The 14,250-nt window shown below is 39.4% G+C and overlaps 2 protein-coding genes across 6 annotated transcripts; one reads left to right on the top strand and one right to left on the bottom strand.

Moving 5' to 3' along the window:
* Nucleotides 1-473: 473 nt before the first annotated feature.
* LOC105690703 (facilitated trehalose transporter Tret1-like) lies at nt 474-7,665 on the top strand. 4 transcript variants are annotated; one of them, XM_048658951.1, is made up of 3 exons: nt 474-1,144; nt 5,120-5,445; nt 5,530-7,665. In XM_048658951.1, the coding sequence occupies exons 1-3, from the start codon at nt 1,128-1,130 to the stop codon at nt 6,819-6,821; spliced, it is 1,635 nt and encodes a 544-aa protein (XP_048514908.1). In that variant the 5' UTR covers nt 474-1,127; the 3' UTR covers nt 6,822-7,665. The 4 variants fall into 4 exon arrangements, with proteins under 4 accessions (XP_048514908.1, XP_048514910.1, XP_012264204.2 ...); XM_048658953.1 differs by having other exon boundaries at nt 474-1,138; XM_012408781.3 differs by having other exon boundaries at nt 476-2,252.
* A 392-nt stretch (nt 7,666-8,057) lies between these two features.
* Nucleotides 8,058-14,187, bottom strand: LOC105690782 (protein ROP). 2 transcript variants are annotated; one of them, XM_012408988.3, is made up of 11 exons: nt 14,033-14,187; nt 12,803-13,099; nt 12,096-12,199; nt 11,581-11,729; nt 11,284-11,499; nt 11,098-11,199; nt 10,809-11,016; nt 10,476-10,724; nt 10,203-10,390; nt 9,942-10,096; nt 8,058-9,856 (listed from the first exon to the last, which is right to left on the bottom strand). In XM_012408988.3, exons 1-11 carry the CDS (start codon nt 14,058-14,060, stop codon nt 9,795-9,797), a joined length of 1,758 nt encoding a protein of 585 aa, XP_012264411.1. In that variant the 5' UTR covers nt 14,061-14,187; the 3' UTR covers nt 8,058-9,794. The 2 variants fall into 2 exon arrangements, with proteins under 2 accessions (XP_012264411.1, XP_012264326.1); XM_012408903.3 differs by lacking the exon at nt 12,096-12,199 and adding an exon at nt 12,464-12,567.
* Nucleotides 14,188-14,250: the final 63 nt, after the last annotated feature.

A 14,250-nucleotide genomic window follows, 5' to 3' on the forward strand; every position in this document is an offset into this window, starting at 1 on the left:
CCGACTACTTCTTCTTCTTCTTCTCCTCCCAATCGTTTTCACGTCGCCAGATTTTTTTCCTAAAATCGGACGTCCGCTTTTTCTTCCGTCGGTTTCACCCTGTCGTCGGGTACCTGCGCTCGAACCCCGCGCCTTTCGCCATAAGGAATCGAATTTTCAAAATCGAAATAATTTCTGTGTAACACACGGCCGATACAGTCGTACACCGCGGTCATGGTGCGGGTTATGTAAAGCCAGAAAAACAACGTTCACATATGTATACGTCGTTTTTTTTATTTTCTCGAATTTGCATAAAATCGTCACACTTTGATCGCTTTAATTAAACGCGCAATCAAATCGTACGCGCGCGTCAAATTCTTCTCTTCATCCTGGTTCTCGCCGAGATAACATTATAATCACAACTCCGGTGTGTATATCTGCCGCACGAAACTTCGTCATTTATTTATTTATGGGAAAGAGAAAAAAAAAAAAATTATTGATAATTATAAATATCGGGAAAACACGCGTAAGTTTCTCGATTTTAATATTACCTCGTTATTATTCCGAACCTAGCGTCAATTATCATAAACGATACTTACGAACGTATTTTTTTTTTCTCCCCCCCCCCCTCAACCCCGAAAATCGACGAAAGAAGAGGAAGAGAAAAATATTTTTGGCAAGCTTCCCCATCCAAATTATATAAATAGGTATATAGTGTATACTTGCGTCGGACTATCCACTATACGGCGTTAAAAATAGTCAAACGAGGGACGAAGGAACGAAGATCTACGTATTAAGGAAACCCAATTCCTCATCATTCGTGCATCTGAACTATAGAAGGAACGACAATCGAGATCGGGAGTGAAATTAAAAGAAAGAAAGAAAAAAAAATTTGTGAACGGAGGCGACCGATCGAATTCTCGTTTTAGATTCCACATATTTTCCTCCACCGGACGTGACCGATTTCGGCCATGAGATAGATCGGTTGATCGACGCGAGAGAAGAGAAAAAAAAAAAAAAAAGAAAACCAAAAAATATCTCAAAAGAGACGAAGAACAAAACTTGAATTAAACGAAAGTGCATCCCTGAATCGACGACGGGCCGGGCGTGTGCGACTTCGATACGAGTTTCAATCGACTTTTGTGGCGATGCCCGACAAGTATTTGTAATAAATAAAAATATATATATATACATACCTAGAGACGCGTATACCTATATGTACGTACATGCAACGCGAATTGCGATAGATAAAATATAGGCACGTGGTCAGAGATTTTTCCCCTTCCTCTCGTACGAACGCCCACACGATTGTTGACCCAAGATTCCTTTATATAAAGAGCAGCGATGTTAACGTGCGTTGCTCAAAACGCGACAACCAGTCAACGACAACGCGCCCGTACGTTCCCACGTAATGTCACTTATAACATGATATAAGATAATATTTATCATTCGTTGAATAATTAGATTTTTTTTCTTCTCTTCCATTTTCAAACGATTCAATAACCCGACGAAAGTGAATGTATAGAATTTTTTTAACCCTCCGTTTGTTGAATAAAAACGTTAAATTTGTATAATGCTGCAATTAAAAGCGTTGCACGAACCCTTTCGAGAATATCATCCGTTGTACGATCGTAAATTACATTGAATTAGGCGAAACGAAAATTAAACAAAAAAAAAAAAAAACATAATTAAAAAAACAAAAATTAATTGAAACAATTGGATAAAAAGACCGTGTGAATAAAGAAATTGTTAATTTCTTTCGTGTTTCTTGTTTTTTTTACATCTCGTTCTTTCTCTCCTCTTCGCTTCGAACGAACTCTCAACACCGTCGAAAGTGAGCGATAGTGTGCAGGTGAAAAATTTCAAAAAGAAACAAAATAAAAAAAAAAAATGTTCAACTTAACTTATACCGTAAAAACGAAAAACTTCTTATACAATTTCTGTCCGCTATTGTTACGCGTGAATAACTAGTACAAATTATTTAAAATCGCCTAAATATACAATGAATCAATTAGAAAACAAATTAAATTAACTATATTAAAACATTACACAAAAAGTCATATACATATACATATAAATATATATATATTATTTTATTATTGTGATAAAAGTACTGTGATACACAAAGGAAAGAAAAGAAAATAATTTAATCCACGATAACGTATATTTTCTGAAAAAGAAATAAAAAAAAATAAAAAACAAAAAAAAAAACAAATTTGTGCTCTTTTTTTCTACATTATAATATTATCATCTACAAACAAGATGGATAACGCGTGAGTATATTATATATGTACAGTCGAAGTCTTGACCTTACAATGAAATATTACAATCGGCAAACCCACGTTTACATTAGCTAGTTATTTTATTCGTACGTTCAGGGAATAAGTAAGTATATACATGTGCACGCTGATAATTGCACGTCCAGTCGCGAGTCGTTAAAATATAGCGGGGCGCTCTCATTATATTTTCGAATCATTAATTTTCGTCACCATAAACCAGCGGGTTCGACGATTAATTTTTCCCAGTGACAATTCATCGTCTACGTGGCGCGAACGAAAAGCCGATATAGTTTCGCGTGAGCTTTTTACTCGTACGACGACACTCGCAAGTTTTCCACGTGATCTTCAATTTGACGCCCTTCTCTTACACCTCCGGATACAAACGGACCGTGGATTTGCGATACGCGTAAAAAAAAAAAACACAACGGTGGATAAAAATAACCGAGAGAAATTACGTCAGCTGACGCATTTCCTATAAATATATTTATGTAGAAATACGCGCCGCAATATTCTCCAGGGTTCGTGTTACGATTCGAGAATATTATATGTATATCTGATCAGACTTTCAACCCCGATCGTAAGGAACGTGCATCGCATTTTGGTTTTTCCAATAAAATAAAGTAAAATAAATAACGCCGCCTACCGCAGGTACGTAATCAAATAAAGATAAAACTTGGGGCCTCTAGTACTTATATATATATGCGCGATAAGCTGCACCGGGTAAGTGAAACTTATTCGACGTGTACCGAACTGAATTATCGTTGCTAAAACGATCGTCGTGGCGTTTCCGAACTTCCGAAGCGTGGATTATTTATTCGCGGGATATTCCCGCTTTTTAACACGAGTTTTTGTAAAACCGTGTCATTGACAACGCGAGCGAGAGAGGAGTCGTATTATCGCGCGCGCTCTCCACTTGTATACCAGTGGAAATTTCAAGTTTCTATCTGTTATACTGCAACCGACAGGAATAATACATTTACGGACACGCGTTATTGTCGTGATCTTCGATAAACGGCCGCGTGCTCCTTCCGAACGTACGAGGGGTAACCCCGGTATACCATGAAAATTCATCCAGCCGGTTCTCGCATAACGTGCAAAATAGACAAACGTCGATTCGACTTCTCGAAACGTTGTTGTTTAGCGCTCTCTTTTTTTTTCTCCATCGCCCCCCCCCCCCTCTTTGTAATTAATTTGAAAGAAAAATCCCATAGCCTAAACTGAAGATCGCGAACAACGTTTCTCGACCAAAGAAAGAAAGAAAAAAAAAACAAAAAAAGAACAAAGAGAACCTTTGTGCATCCAGATCCAGATGTTCGCGCGACCGCGTGGATCGGCTGCGGCCGAAACTTGTTTTGTGTAACAAATCTATTTCGGATGAAAAAAAACAACAAAAACGACGCAGAGGCGACTATCCGAAGGCCATAAATCAGATACAAACGTCCATCAGATTGTACTGCAGTTGTTGTACGCTGTACATAGAGGATTAAAAAAAATATCGTCGTTTTTTTCCTTTTTTTAATATACAATCGTTTTTTCGGCTACGGTTTTATCGGATTATCGTATATATACGTATAAAATATAAAACGAGTCACGTGCCGCGGTATCAGCTGTCCGGAAATTGTTGTTTCGCAATTCTTTTTTAATTTCGGAACGTTATGAATAAACGTACGGGTCGTAGTAAGCGTAACGCGCAGTGTGTATTTGAATATTATATGGAAAAAAAAAAAAAAGCTCACGCGTGCAGGAAGTGACGCACGATCTCGCGGTCTTCGTATATCTCTTTGTTTTCTCTCTTTCTTTGCCATTGCACGGGTTTTGTTTTCCCCGTTGAGTAAATTTGCCATGAGAATCCGTCGCTGAGCGGTAGAGCGGATAACTCGTAACGACGATAAAATCGAGCGGTCCCGCTACTCGTATCCTCCTCCTTCTGGAATTCCGTCAGTTTTCCTCGAGAAAATTGAAAATTGCAGTCGCATAAACGGAATGCAATCGCTGTTATTCGCGACATACGATCGCGCTTGTAAATGTGTCGGGAGTGAATTAAATCGCTCAGCTCATCGCAAATAATTACGAGCGGCTGGCACGCGGATGTTTTATCGTTGAGCGTGTAACGCGCGCGATCACCCCGCGCTACCGTTAATGAATAATCAACAAAAGGCCCGTTTTCAGTAGACGCGATATACGTATATTTGAAGTAAGTTCTTATCTAAAAATGATTCGCCCGTGCAACTATACATAGCTAGCCGTAATAATGGTAAGCGGCAGCGACGGATTTTCAGTCATGCTTGCCAGGGGCACACAAAAATAAAAGGCGAGAAAGCCCGACCGCTCCGATGTAACGTGTTCAGCCCGGTATACGCGTGTGTGTATATGCACGTGGAAGTAAATAGGTTTACGAGATAGGGAAAAAATTAATGCCACGCGTATCCTGCGGCCCGTCAGATATCGTATCTCGAATTTTATTCAATAACTACACGCTCTTCGAAAATCGTTCATTCGCTGCGTCGTAGCGGGAAAAAAGAGAGTCTCGAAGGTTTCGTTGCGATTTTTTTAGCCCCCGAGGTCGACGCGTATGTACGCCAATTGGCGGAACACCGAGCTGAGAAAAAAGTTCGAAGCGATCTCCCGTAGAATATTTCTTGATTATCCCACCAGACGCGGCTGTGGACGAGATCTGATTACAGGGCGGGTGTTCGAAAAGTACATCGGCTACGCGGAATCGCGGCGTTAATTTTTCTTTGAAGTTGATTCCGAAAGGATTCGTGATCTCCTCGAGTTTCCGTCGAACTTTATCGTCCTCCGATCTCCGCCCAACTTGGAATTATTGAAATTCAAGAGAGAAACCGAAATATTTGTTGCAGGAAAGAATCGTCGAACGGCGAGATCGCTGAAAAAACGTCGTTGGTGAGCCCCCAGATAACTCCTCGAGTTCAGCCAGCGTCCACCGCGGTTTTTGCCGCCGGTGATATCGAGAAAACTACTGTCCCCGTCGGAAACGGTCTCACCGACAAGCAGAATGCAAAGGCTGCCAGAGGAAGCGCGGTTCGACAAGTTCTCGCCGCCGTCGCAGCCCAACTTGGAACAATCAACACCGGCATGGTTTTTGGATTTTCCGCCATAGCTTTGCCTCAACTCAAAGCGCCCACAAGTGAGATCCTGGTCACCGAAACCGAAGCCTCGTGGATAGGTGAGCGTTTTCTCGTCGTCCACCATCGACGTACAGAAAATCAATTTTCTCGATTTTCACGAAAATTTCTTTCACATTTTTCAGCCAGTATCAACGCGATCGGTACGCCTCTTGGCTGTCTATTCTCCGGCTACTTGTCCGACGCTCTGGGAAGGAAAAAGACGCTTATAATAACGGAGATCCCGGCGCTTTTGGGCTGGGCTTTGATAACGTTCTCCACCGACATAAACATGATGTACGCCGGACGTTTTTTCGTCGGTCTCGGCTCCGGAATGGTGGGAGCACCCGCCAGAGTTTACGCCGCGGAAGTTACGCAGCCGCATCTCCGAGGGATGTTGACGGCCCTTTCGAGCGTCGGCGTTAGCACGGGGGTGTTCGTGGAATATTTACTGGGGGCCATGCTGTCGTGGCGTATATGCGCCGGAATAAGCGCTACCGTTCCTCTGCTGTCTCTGATACTGATATTCCTGTTTCCCGAAACACCTTCGTACCTCGTGTCCCGCGAAAAACCGGACAAGGCGAGAAAAGCGCTGGGACGTCTCCGGGGGAGCACCTGCAACCTGGACAAGGAGATGGACACGCTGGTCAGTTTCTCGAACAAAGCGCACGTCAAGAGGCTGACGGGACCGAAGGAGATCGTCACGGCGTTATTCAAGCCTAACGCCATCAAACCCTTCATAATGCTGGCCCTCTACTTCCTCATTTATCAATGGTCGGGAACGAACGCCATAACTTTTTACGCGGTTGAAATTTTCCAACAATCCGGCGCCAAGATGGACGAAAAATGGCTCACCGTTATTCTGGGCGTGATAAGACTGGCGGCTACGGTAGCCGCTTGCGTTTTGTGTCGAAGATGCGGACGACGACCTCTGACTTTCGTCTCGTCGATAGGCTGCGGACTTTCAATGGTAGGATTCGGTGCTTACAAGCAACTGACCCTAGGAATACCTCTGGCCGAATTGAGCTCCTCGTATTCGTGGTTTCCGGTATTCTGCATATTCGCGTACACCATAGCTTGCACCATAGGATTTCTCGTTATCCCATGGGTGATGATTGGCGAAGTTTATCCCGTAGCAGTTCGCGGTATAGTCGGAGGTATGACCACAATGACCGCTCATTTGTTCGTGTTCACGGTGGTGAAGACTTTCCCGCTTCTCAGGGTATCCTTAACGGATCCGGGTGTTTACCTGTTGTACGGTTTCATACCGCTGGCCGGTACCGTTTACTTTTACTTTGCACTGCCCGAAACGCAAGGCAGGTCTTTGCAGGAAATCGAAGATTATTACTCAGGAAGAACAAGCACTTTGAGTAAAAGTAAAGTTACCGCTAACAAGCCTCCGGTTTTGGAGCCGAGAAAGGGGCAGCTTTTACCTTGAGAGATTACACAATCGACGCATAAATTTTGTACATACGCATATTGTATAATATTTTCATTTTTATTACTATAACGTTCGATAGGGTATTCATAGTTATAACTATAAAGAGAATTATATTTTATTCTACGAAGCGGGATGATAAAAAAAAAAAAAAACGAAACAAATCAAACGAACGCTTCTTTGGTAGAAATATTTGACACGATTTTTCAATTGTGATATACCCCCCCTATCCATGTAAAATAATTCTAATGATAGTAATAGACGATTATTTACAATTTTCAAATGAGTTCAAAAGGTTCTACACACCTTTCAGTCGGTGCCGATGAATGGACAAAAAATTAGGCCAAACCAAGTTTCGGTTAATAAATTCGAACGATGAACGCACAGGCTATATTTCTTTGTAGCTTTTTACGATCGGTTAGATTTGCGTGACAAACGGAGCAAGGAGAATAAAACGGTGCTAATGTTGAAGATTAAAACGTGTAAGAATTTTATTCATGTATGTTATAGCGTAGTTGAGACTAAAATTGCTGCAGGTTTGAGCGAACAAAAAAAAAAAGAAAGAAAAATATACGTACATCGCGTCGAATATTTGCTGGCCATTTAGAATCACTCAGGGATTTAAGTAGGTAAAATAAAAACGTCAGTATCGATGTAACGGTGATTTTATACATTAGGTATCGGAGTGCATACGATTTCACCTGCAGCGCGATTGCATTAATCCATTACTTGGCTCTTTCAGTACCTGCCGCTGAGTGCATTACAAATGAAGAGAAAGTATACAAATTAAAACATCTCTGTACAAAAATTCCGTTCAGATTAAATTTAATTATTGACATTGTGATTGGTTGTTGATATTTTCTCGTTGACGATTTGATTATAAAACATTTATTACATCCCTATTCACACCCTGCGTGACATTTGATGCATCGTTGCGCCACGACGTTACGGTACGCCTGGTTTCAGGCAACCTGCAAAGATTCGACCTGACCGCCCAAAACTCAGAACGCAGAAGGCCGATGTCCACGGACTTTCAAATATACGCGGTCGCAGTGCGCAGGTCTCGATGGCAACGCGACATCGTCATTATTTCAAACTAAGTCAACATATCAGTCATTTGTTTGGTCGTGAAAGATGATCAGTGCGCGAAGTGTTTCTCTCCTTGCTTGTCCTAAAATATTTTGATAAAGGTATTTGGGTATTGGGTTTTGAAAAGTAATCGACACGATACGTAAATCCATGGTGACATGTAGGCCTTTATAAGCGGAACACTTCAATTAGCGTACAGCTAGATACATACAATAATAATTTATGAATATCGCTAAATTTCTTTAATGATATTTTAACAACATTAATAATAATTTGATGATAACAATAATAGTGATAGTAATTTGATTATTGATGATCGTAATAATATATTAATATTTCTTTCAATTAAAATTATTCCTTCTCAATATCGTGGATCCGTTTTGCTATGGTTCATCCTAGTTTTAAATTTATTCATTTATGGACTAAGTTGTAACATATTACCCCTTTTTAGTGAATCTATACACAACAAATTAATTTTCTCTCCGTTGAAGAATTCGGTACATGCAATAATTCTCAACGATATACATATCCTGTGTGTAATAAGTTATAATATTTAAAGATTCTCCAAGTTTCACAATGATTAATACAGATTCGTGCGATACGTTGATCCGATAAAACTATTGTCCTTTTCATATTTTTTTTGTTCCCCACTCGATTAAAAAGAGAAATTAAATAACTAAATATATTGGAGGGAAACATGCTGTTCATCTATAATCTAGGCGCAGCCACGCGTAGCACCGGTAGTTTCTGTTTAATCTAAGTTTGCTTCGGTATAACCATTGCCTAAGGGCAAAGAATTACAGCTTGATTATTCTTGCTTAAGAACGTCAGACAACAAGTTTCTGGGGTGAGTGAATTTATTATTCTACGTATCGTTGATAACTTTGTTAGGACTTAAGACAGTTAGATAATACTCAAGAAGACAAAATTACAAAAATGAAAATAAATTAGAGCCATGAAGATTGAACCAGCAGCGTAGTTGTTTTTTTGTGGCTATAATGCTGTTCAAATGAAGGTGAGTCTTTTCTAACACAAAAGTAATAATATACGTAAAAAATGAGAATTAAGCTCGATTACGAATAGTGATTTGAAATCAAAGTTGTAACTGGCTTGAATATTCAAGAATTTCATAGCGTGTCACTAAAAATTTACACAATTATTATATCAATTGTATATATTATCATTCATCATTTATCACGAATTTTTCTTTTTGCTCGGCAAGTAAGATTTTTGATTTTCATATAATAAAAAAATCATAATTATATAATTTGTAGGTTCTCACTATAATTCGAATTATTTAATGATCTCTGAATAAATATATCATGATAGAACGTCATATATTGCTTGAAAATCTATTCTACAAATATATATTATGTATGTACGCATGTGTGTATTTATACATCATAGATTATGAACACTACATACTTTTACGATCAGCATTATCAACGCATAAATCGAATGAATTGTCCACCATACAGGCACTTAATTTTGGTAACTTCTCTCTTTCTTGCTCTCTACTATAAAATTATTCTTTTTTTTTTATTTTCCTTTGTTTTTCATTCGTTTTATTTATCCAATAATTTTACTCTTCGATTGATATTTAGTAACATAAAATTACGCTTATTTTATTTGTCAAGCTAAATGCCTAAGATGCTAAAGCTATTTCTATATTTTCACCCCGCTTAGGTACGATCTTGGGTTGTCGTTTACCTTTGCTCTTTTTGTAATAAGATAACACTCGCTACAATGAATTGACATCGAGAATCCACTGATTCTAATCTATGGTTGATAATACTGATGGAAACCGAGGCTAATTACCTAGAGGGTTTAAAGAATTTAGCATAACATTAAATGCAGGAATGTCATTCTTCTGACGCTCTCTTATTAGACATGTAGGTTACTCAAATCCTTCAAGAACGATTTCGGTGTGATTATATGCGATGAGCCTGTAAGCAAACGTTGCAATATTTAAAACTATGAATCATATAGTCGGTCCGTTCGTATGTGAACCTGTTTGATTCGATAACTAACCTGTGATGACTTCCCAATTTTTCAAAGTATTTGTGACTTCGTACGCGCATCGTATTTCTGAGAAGCAAACACCACCAACGATAAATACTATCAATCGGGGTACGTTTTTGATCGTCTGCTGGCCCTTGTCTTTATGCCAGTGACCATAACGAGCGCTGAGGAAGCACAACAATCGAATTTATATTAGTACTGGGGTCAGAGTGCGACTAATATAGTCTTCTTTTTTTAGTGCTTTGAGAATTCGAGATGCACAGTAATTACCTGGTCGGAGCATGATAGCCAGAGCTGGCCGCACGACCTGCTAAGAATGGGAAGTGCTTGCCATCCAATTTGTCTTCGATGCAATCCTCCATGATATCTTTGATCACGGGAGTCCAGCGACTCATCTGGTAAGTTTGTTCTGTAATTCTTTCTTTCCGTGGCACTGTGTACACCTTCTTGCGGTTACCCTGCAGCAGCAATTACAGAAAAAGTATGAGATTTCGGTTGTAGTATTCCTAGATACCGAAAAACACAGAAATTCTATCTACTCACATCAACCACGACGTTGATTCCAAGGTTTGCCATGTTTACAATTGTCTGCTTGTCATCGGGTGAGACTTGCGCATGATGAACTAGACGATTAAGATTTTCCTCCGTGATACCATTCTTGCTGATAACGTAAAGAGCTATTATTCGCAGTTTGTCAGCATTGTCAACAGTTTGATCGAGTAGAATTGTGGTAATGTTGCGCATATGATCTTTGATACGCTCGCCTTCTGCGTCAGTTCCCATAGCCAAATCCTACAGATAATTTCCATCAAAAACAATTATTCGAGTCCTGTACAATGGTAATTAAAATTTGCTGGTAATATTTTTAACAAATACCTGTTCAACTCTACAAAGTTTATCAACGTTTCCTTGGTAGCGCTTCATACAGTCTTCAGCTAGATGCAAATGCGTTGCATATTTGCTCAACTCTTTTTGGTATTGGGGCATTTTTTTAATCATCTGAGAGAGATCTCTCATGCTTTGCTTGTCTCCCTGAGGCATCCTCTTGGATTCAGTGAATTCCTTCAGCTTTGCGGTGACCTTCCTGAAACCAGGATACACATGAATCGTGAATTCTGTAGATAAATACCGATCTCAGTTTTATTCGTAAATTTTATTTACTCACTGTGAGACAACAGCTATGTGCTGATGTCGAAGGCCGACCCATAACTCGTCGTTTTCATCCAGTAAAACCTCTTTCTCAGCTTGGCCAGCTGACGCTTCATACCTAGATCAATAGAGAATAGGATTACGCTGTAAAAGATTACCAATAGGACAAGGATTATCACTCGAGATGTAAAATCTATCATACCTATAAACGTCGTTTTCTATTTCGAGCAAATCATAAGCCATAGCTTGGAGAGTTAGTTCGTGAAGTAGCGGAGAAACGCAGTCGAATCCGCGGTCTAAAATCAAAAGTTGAGATCGTGCTTTTTCTGGTCCTTCTCCCATTGTTGGTTCATCTGCTTTATAGGCATCCAGTTTTTGTTGAACCATTTGCGCTAGTTCTACGTTACGGTCAAAGTCGCTGGAATTGACAAAGAGATAATAAAATAAATGAATAAATACACCTCATTAGAAAGATGTAGCGAACATCGCCTTCAGGTACCTTCGATATCTGACTGATGGATATTCCCCAAGAGTTGCGCACAGCGTTGCAATTTGTTCAGCGATTCTCTCCATATTTGCATTTCGCAAATTTATAAACGAAGGATTGTAACTACACGCAAATGTCTCAGGAGAATCCAGCGAAAATACCTTGAAATCACAACAGTCTAGTCAGTTCTATGTCACTTGAAAATTAAAGTTGACTAGGAGAATTCTACGCTCAATTCGTCATGTAGCCAGAGTCAAAATCCATGCGTTTGCGAAAAAAAATAATTAATAGTAAAAAGGTTGATTGAAGCGCTCAGCAGATTGATTTTTTTATTGGTGATTATGATGACACACCCACGTGGAAATAAAAACGAAATGAACAATATGAAGCAAGCACATAAAAAAATAATTTCTATTCAACCGTGTGTCTGATTTTAATCTAATATGAAATGTACAAATTATTGAAGTCAGACATTTCAACAACTAGTACCCAGCAGTTCTTTCAGTTATACGAAAATATTTCGTCACCTGCGATTCGTAAGGCAGGAACGCAATGTTGATCTCTTTCAGAGTTTTTATCTTTTTAGCAGCGAGTGATTTGCAGAGTTCATTGAACAGCTCCTCCGGGCACACTGGCCAAGTGCGAGCACAAATATAACGAGATTGTCAATTTTAACCACTTATACTTTCCAATATTGTGTATAGGCGTGTAGCGTGTCTTGTGTCAACCGAGGTGTTAAGTTGTATGGTTTAAGGGATGAGAGCAGGGAGGATGAGGATTAGGTTGAAAAACTCGGGAAGATCAATGATACTTGGTTCTTTATTAGTGTGCCCAATACCACAGAGACAAACAAACAAAAAATGATAATATCGATATTATTAACAATATATGTTACCTGCTCTTCGTATGGTATGAATGCAATGTTGATCTCTTTAAGTGTCTTTATAAATTTAGCAACCATCGCATGAGACAAGTCTTTGAACAATTCATCGTCACATGCTGAAAATAAATTATAAACTAAAATTTTAACAGAAAAGAAAACTGATGTGAAGCAAAAAGGGTCATTTTATCATCGTGGCATTTGGACACAGTTTTATATTCCACCCTCTATTGAGAAAAAGGATATAGCGGCATTCTAGTTCTGGGGAATTGATCAAATCAAGAGGGTAGTAACTTATTCGTTCGTATATGACAAGTGTTTGCTTCGTGAGAAACTTTTTTTGCTTGTGCATACCTTCAGTGAAATAGACGTGGGCGCTCTTGTACATAGTTCTTGTTGGATTGTTGAAATCATCCATAAGCTTTTGCACTGATGGGTTGCAGGGAGTGATCAGATAAATTGCTTCCATTGTTGGCAAAGGCTCTCTTTTTTTGTTGATGTCCTCGACCAGGGTTATACCCTGGGCGCTGATGTCGTGCATTTTGCAACAGGCGGACACCATTCTCATCGCAAGTTGATCCACAACTAAGATCCTCCATTCTACACCCCCTGCTGTTTTCTTTCTCTGTTTGATCACCTCATTCATAATCTCTGCAAAAATTTCAGTTCATTTATATTTGCATAGATGTTTGGAATCTTCAAATATTAGAAGAGAGTGTTAATGTGATAGATAAATATTTAGGCAATGTGAAATAATGAAAAAATTGACTGTTTCGACAGATTCAGAATTACTGTCATTCGAAAATTGAAGAAATCTGAAAATAAATAATAAGCATAAAATATGAGGTTTCCATGAATTATGGTCGGCATTTAATACACGCACAGGTGTACAGGCATTGAGTTGAAGCAGGTGGATCGATTTTAGTTGACAGTTAATGACATTATTAGAGCACGAGGAAGACGCGTTGATTTGACCTCCTGGTGCTTTCATAATCTTCGCCGATCGTGTTTCGTATTGATCCACCCTTGGAACCAATGACGTCACGCCAGCCGACTGACCTTTAATTGCGCCGACGCGCGAGGGTGAAATATTTTACATACGCCACTAATTTTACCGGCATGGATAAAAATCAATTAAAAAAAATTGCCTGGCTGTAAATTAGGAAAGGAAACACGATCGCGTTCGAATATAAACTTGACGTTATCGTGCTGTGTTATTTCCTTATCATTGTTGATATGAGTCACACGTAGCTCAAAAATTCCGGATTCCGGAATCGCGACGACGAAATCTCCCGAATCTAATTAGAACCAAATAAAATTCTAGACTCATTCGAATAATGACACACATCCCTTTTTTATCTGACATCCGAACACTCGTTTATAGGTCTGCTAAAAAAAAAAAAAAAACAGAGGTGTGAAATCATCGACGAAATACGCCCACCGATTGAGGAACACTTAGGCGAAACGTGAGGGAAAAAATCGACACCATAATCAAAGACTACGTCGTCACGGACTTCTCCGTAGAATTTTATCGCGTAAATTAACCCTCGATTAACAATAATGTGAATTTTTTTTCTTACTCACTTTGACCGACTTGTGCCTTGAGCGCCATTTTGACAGTTGTGATGTTAAAACAGTTGTCGCTACCAGGCGGCGCTTAGGTCAGGTTTAGGTCGTATACGTCAAGTTGCTCCTGTGCAGTTGCGTAGTAGTGATTCCGTGACGTGAAAAAAGTGTGGGGAAATCTGGGTGCCGATAATACACCCTTAAAAATGTACGTGAACCTGCCACAGGTATTTATA

Source organism: Athalia rosae, chromosome 7 (genome assembly GCF_917208135.1).
Source record: "Athalia rosae chromosome 7, iyAthRosa1.1, whole genome shotgun sequence".
Classification (NCBI taxonomy): domain Eukaryota; kingdom Metazoa; phylum Arthropoda; class Insecta; order Hymenoptera; family Athaliidae; genus Athalia; species Athalia rosae.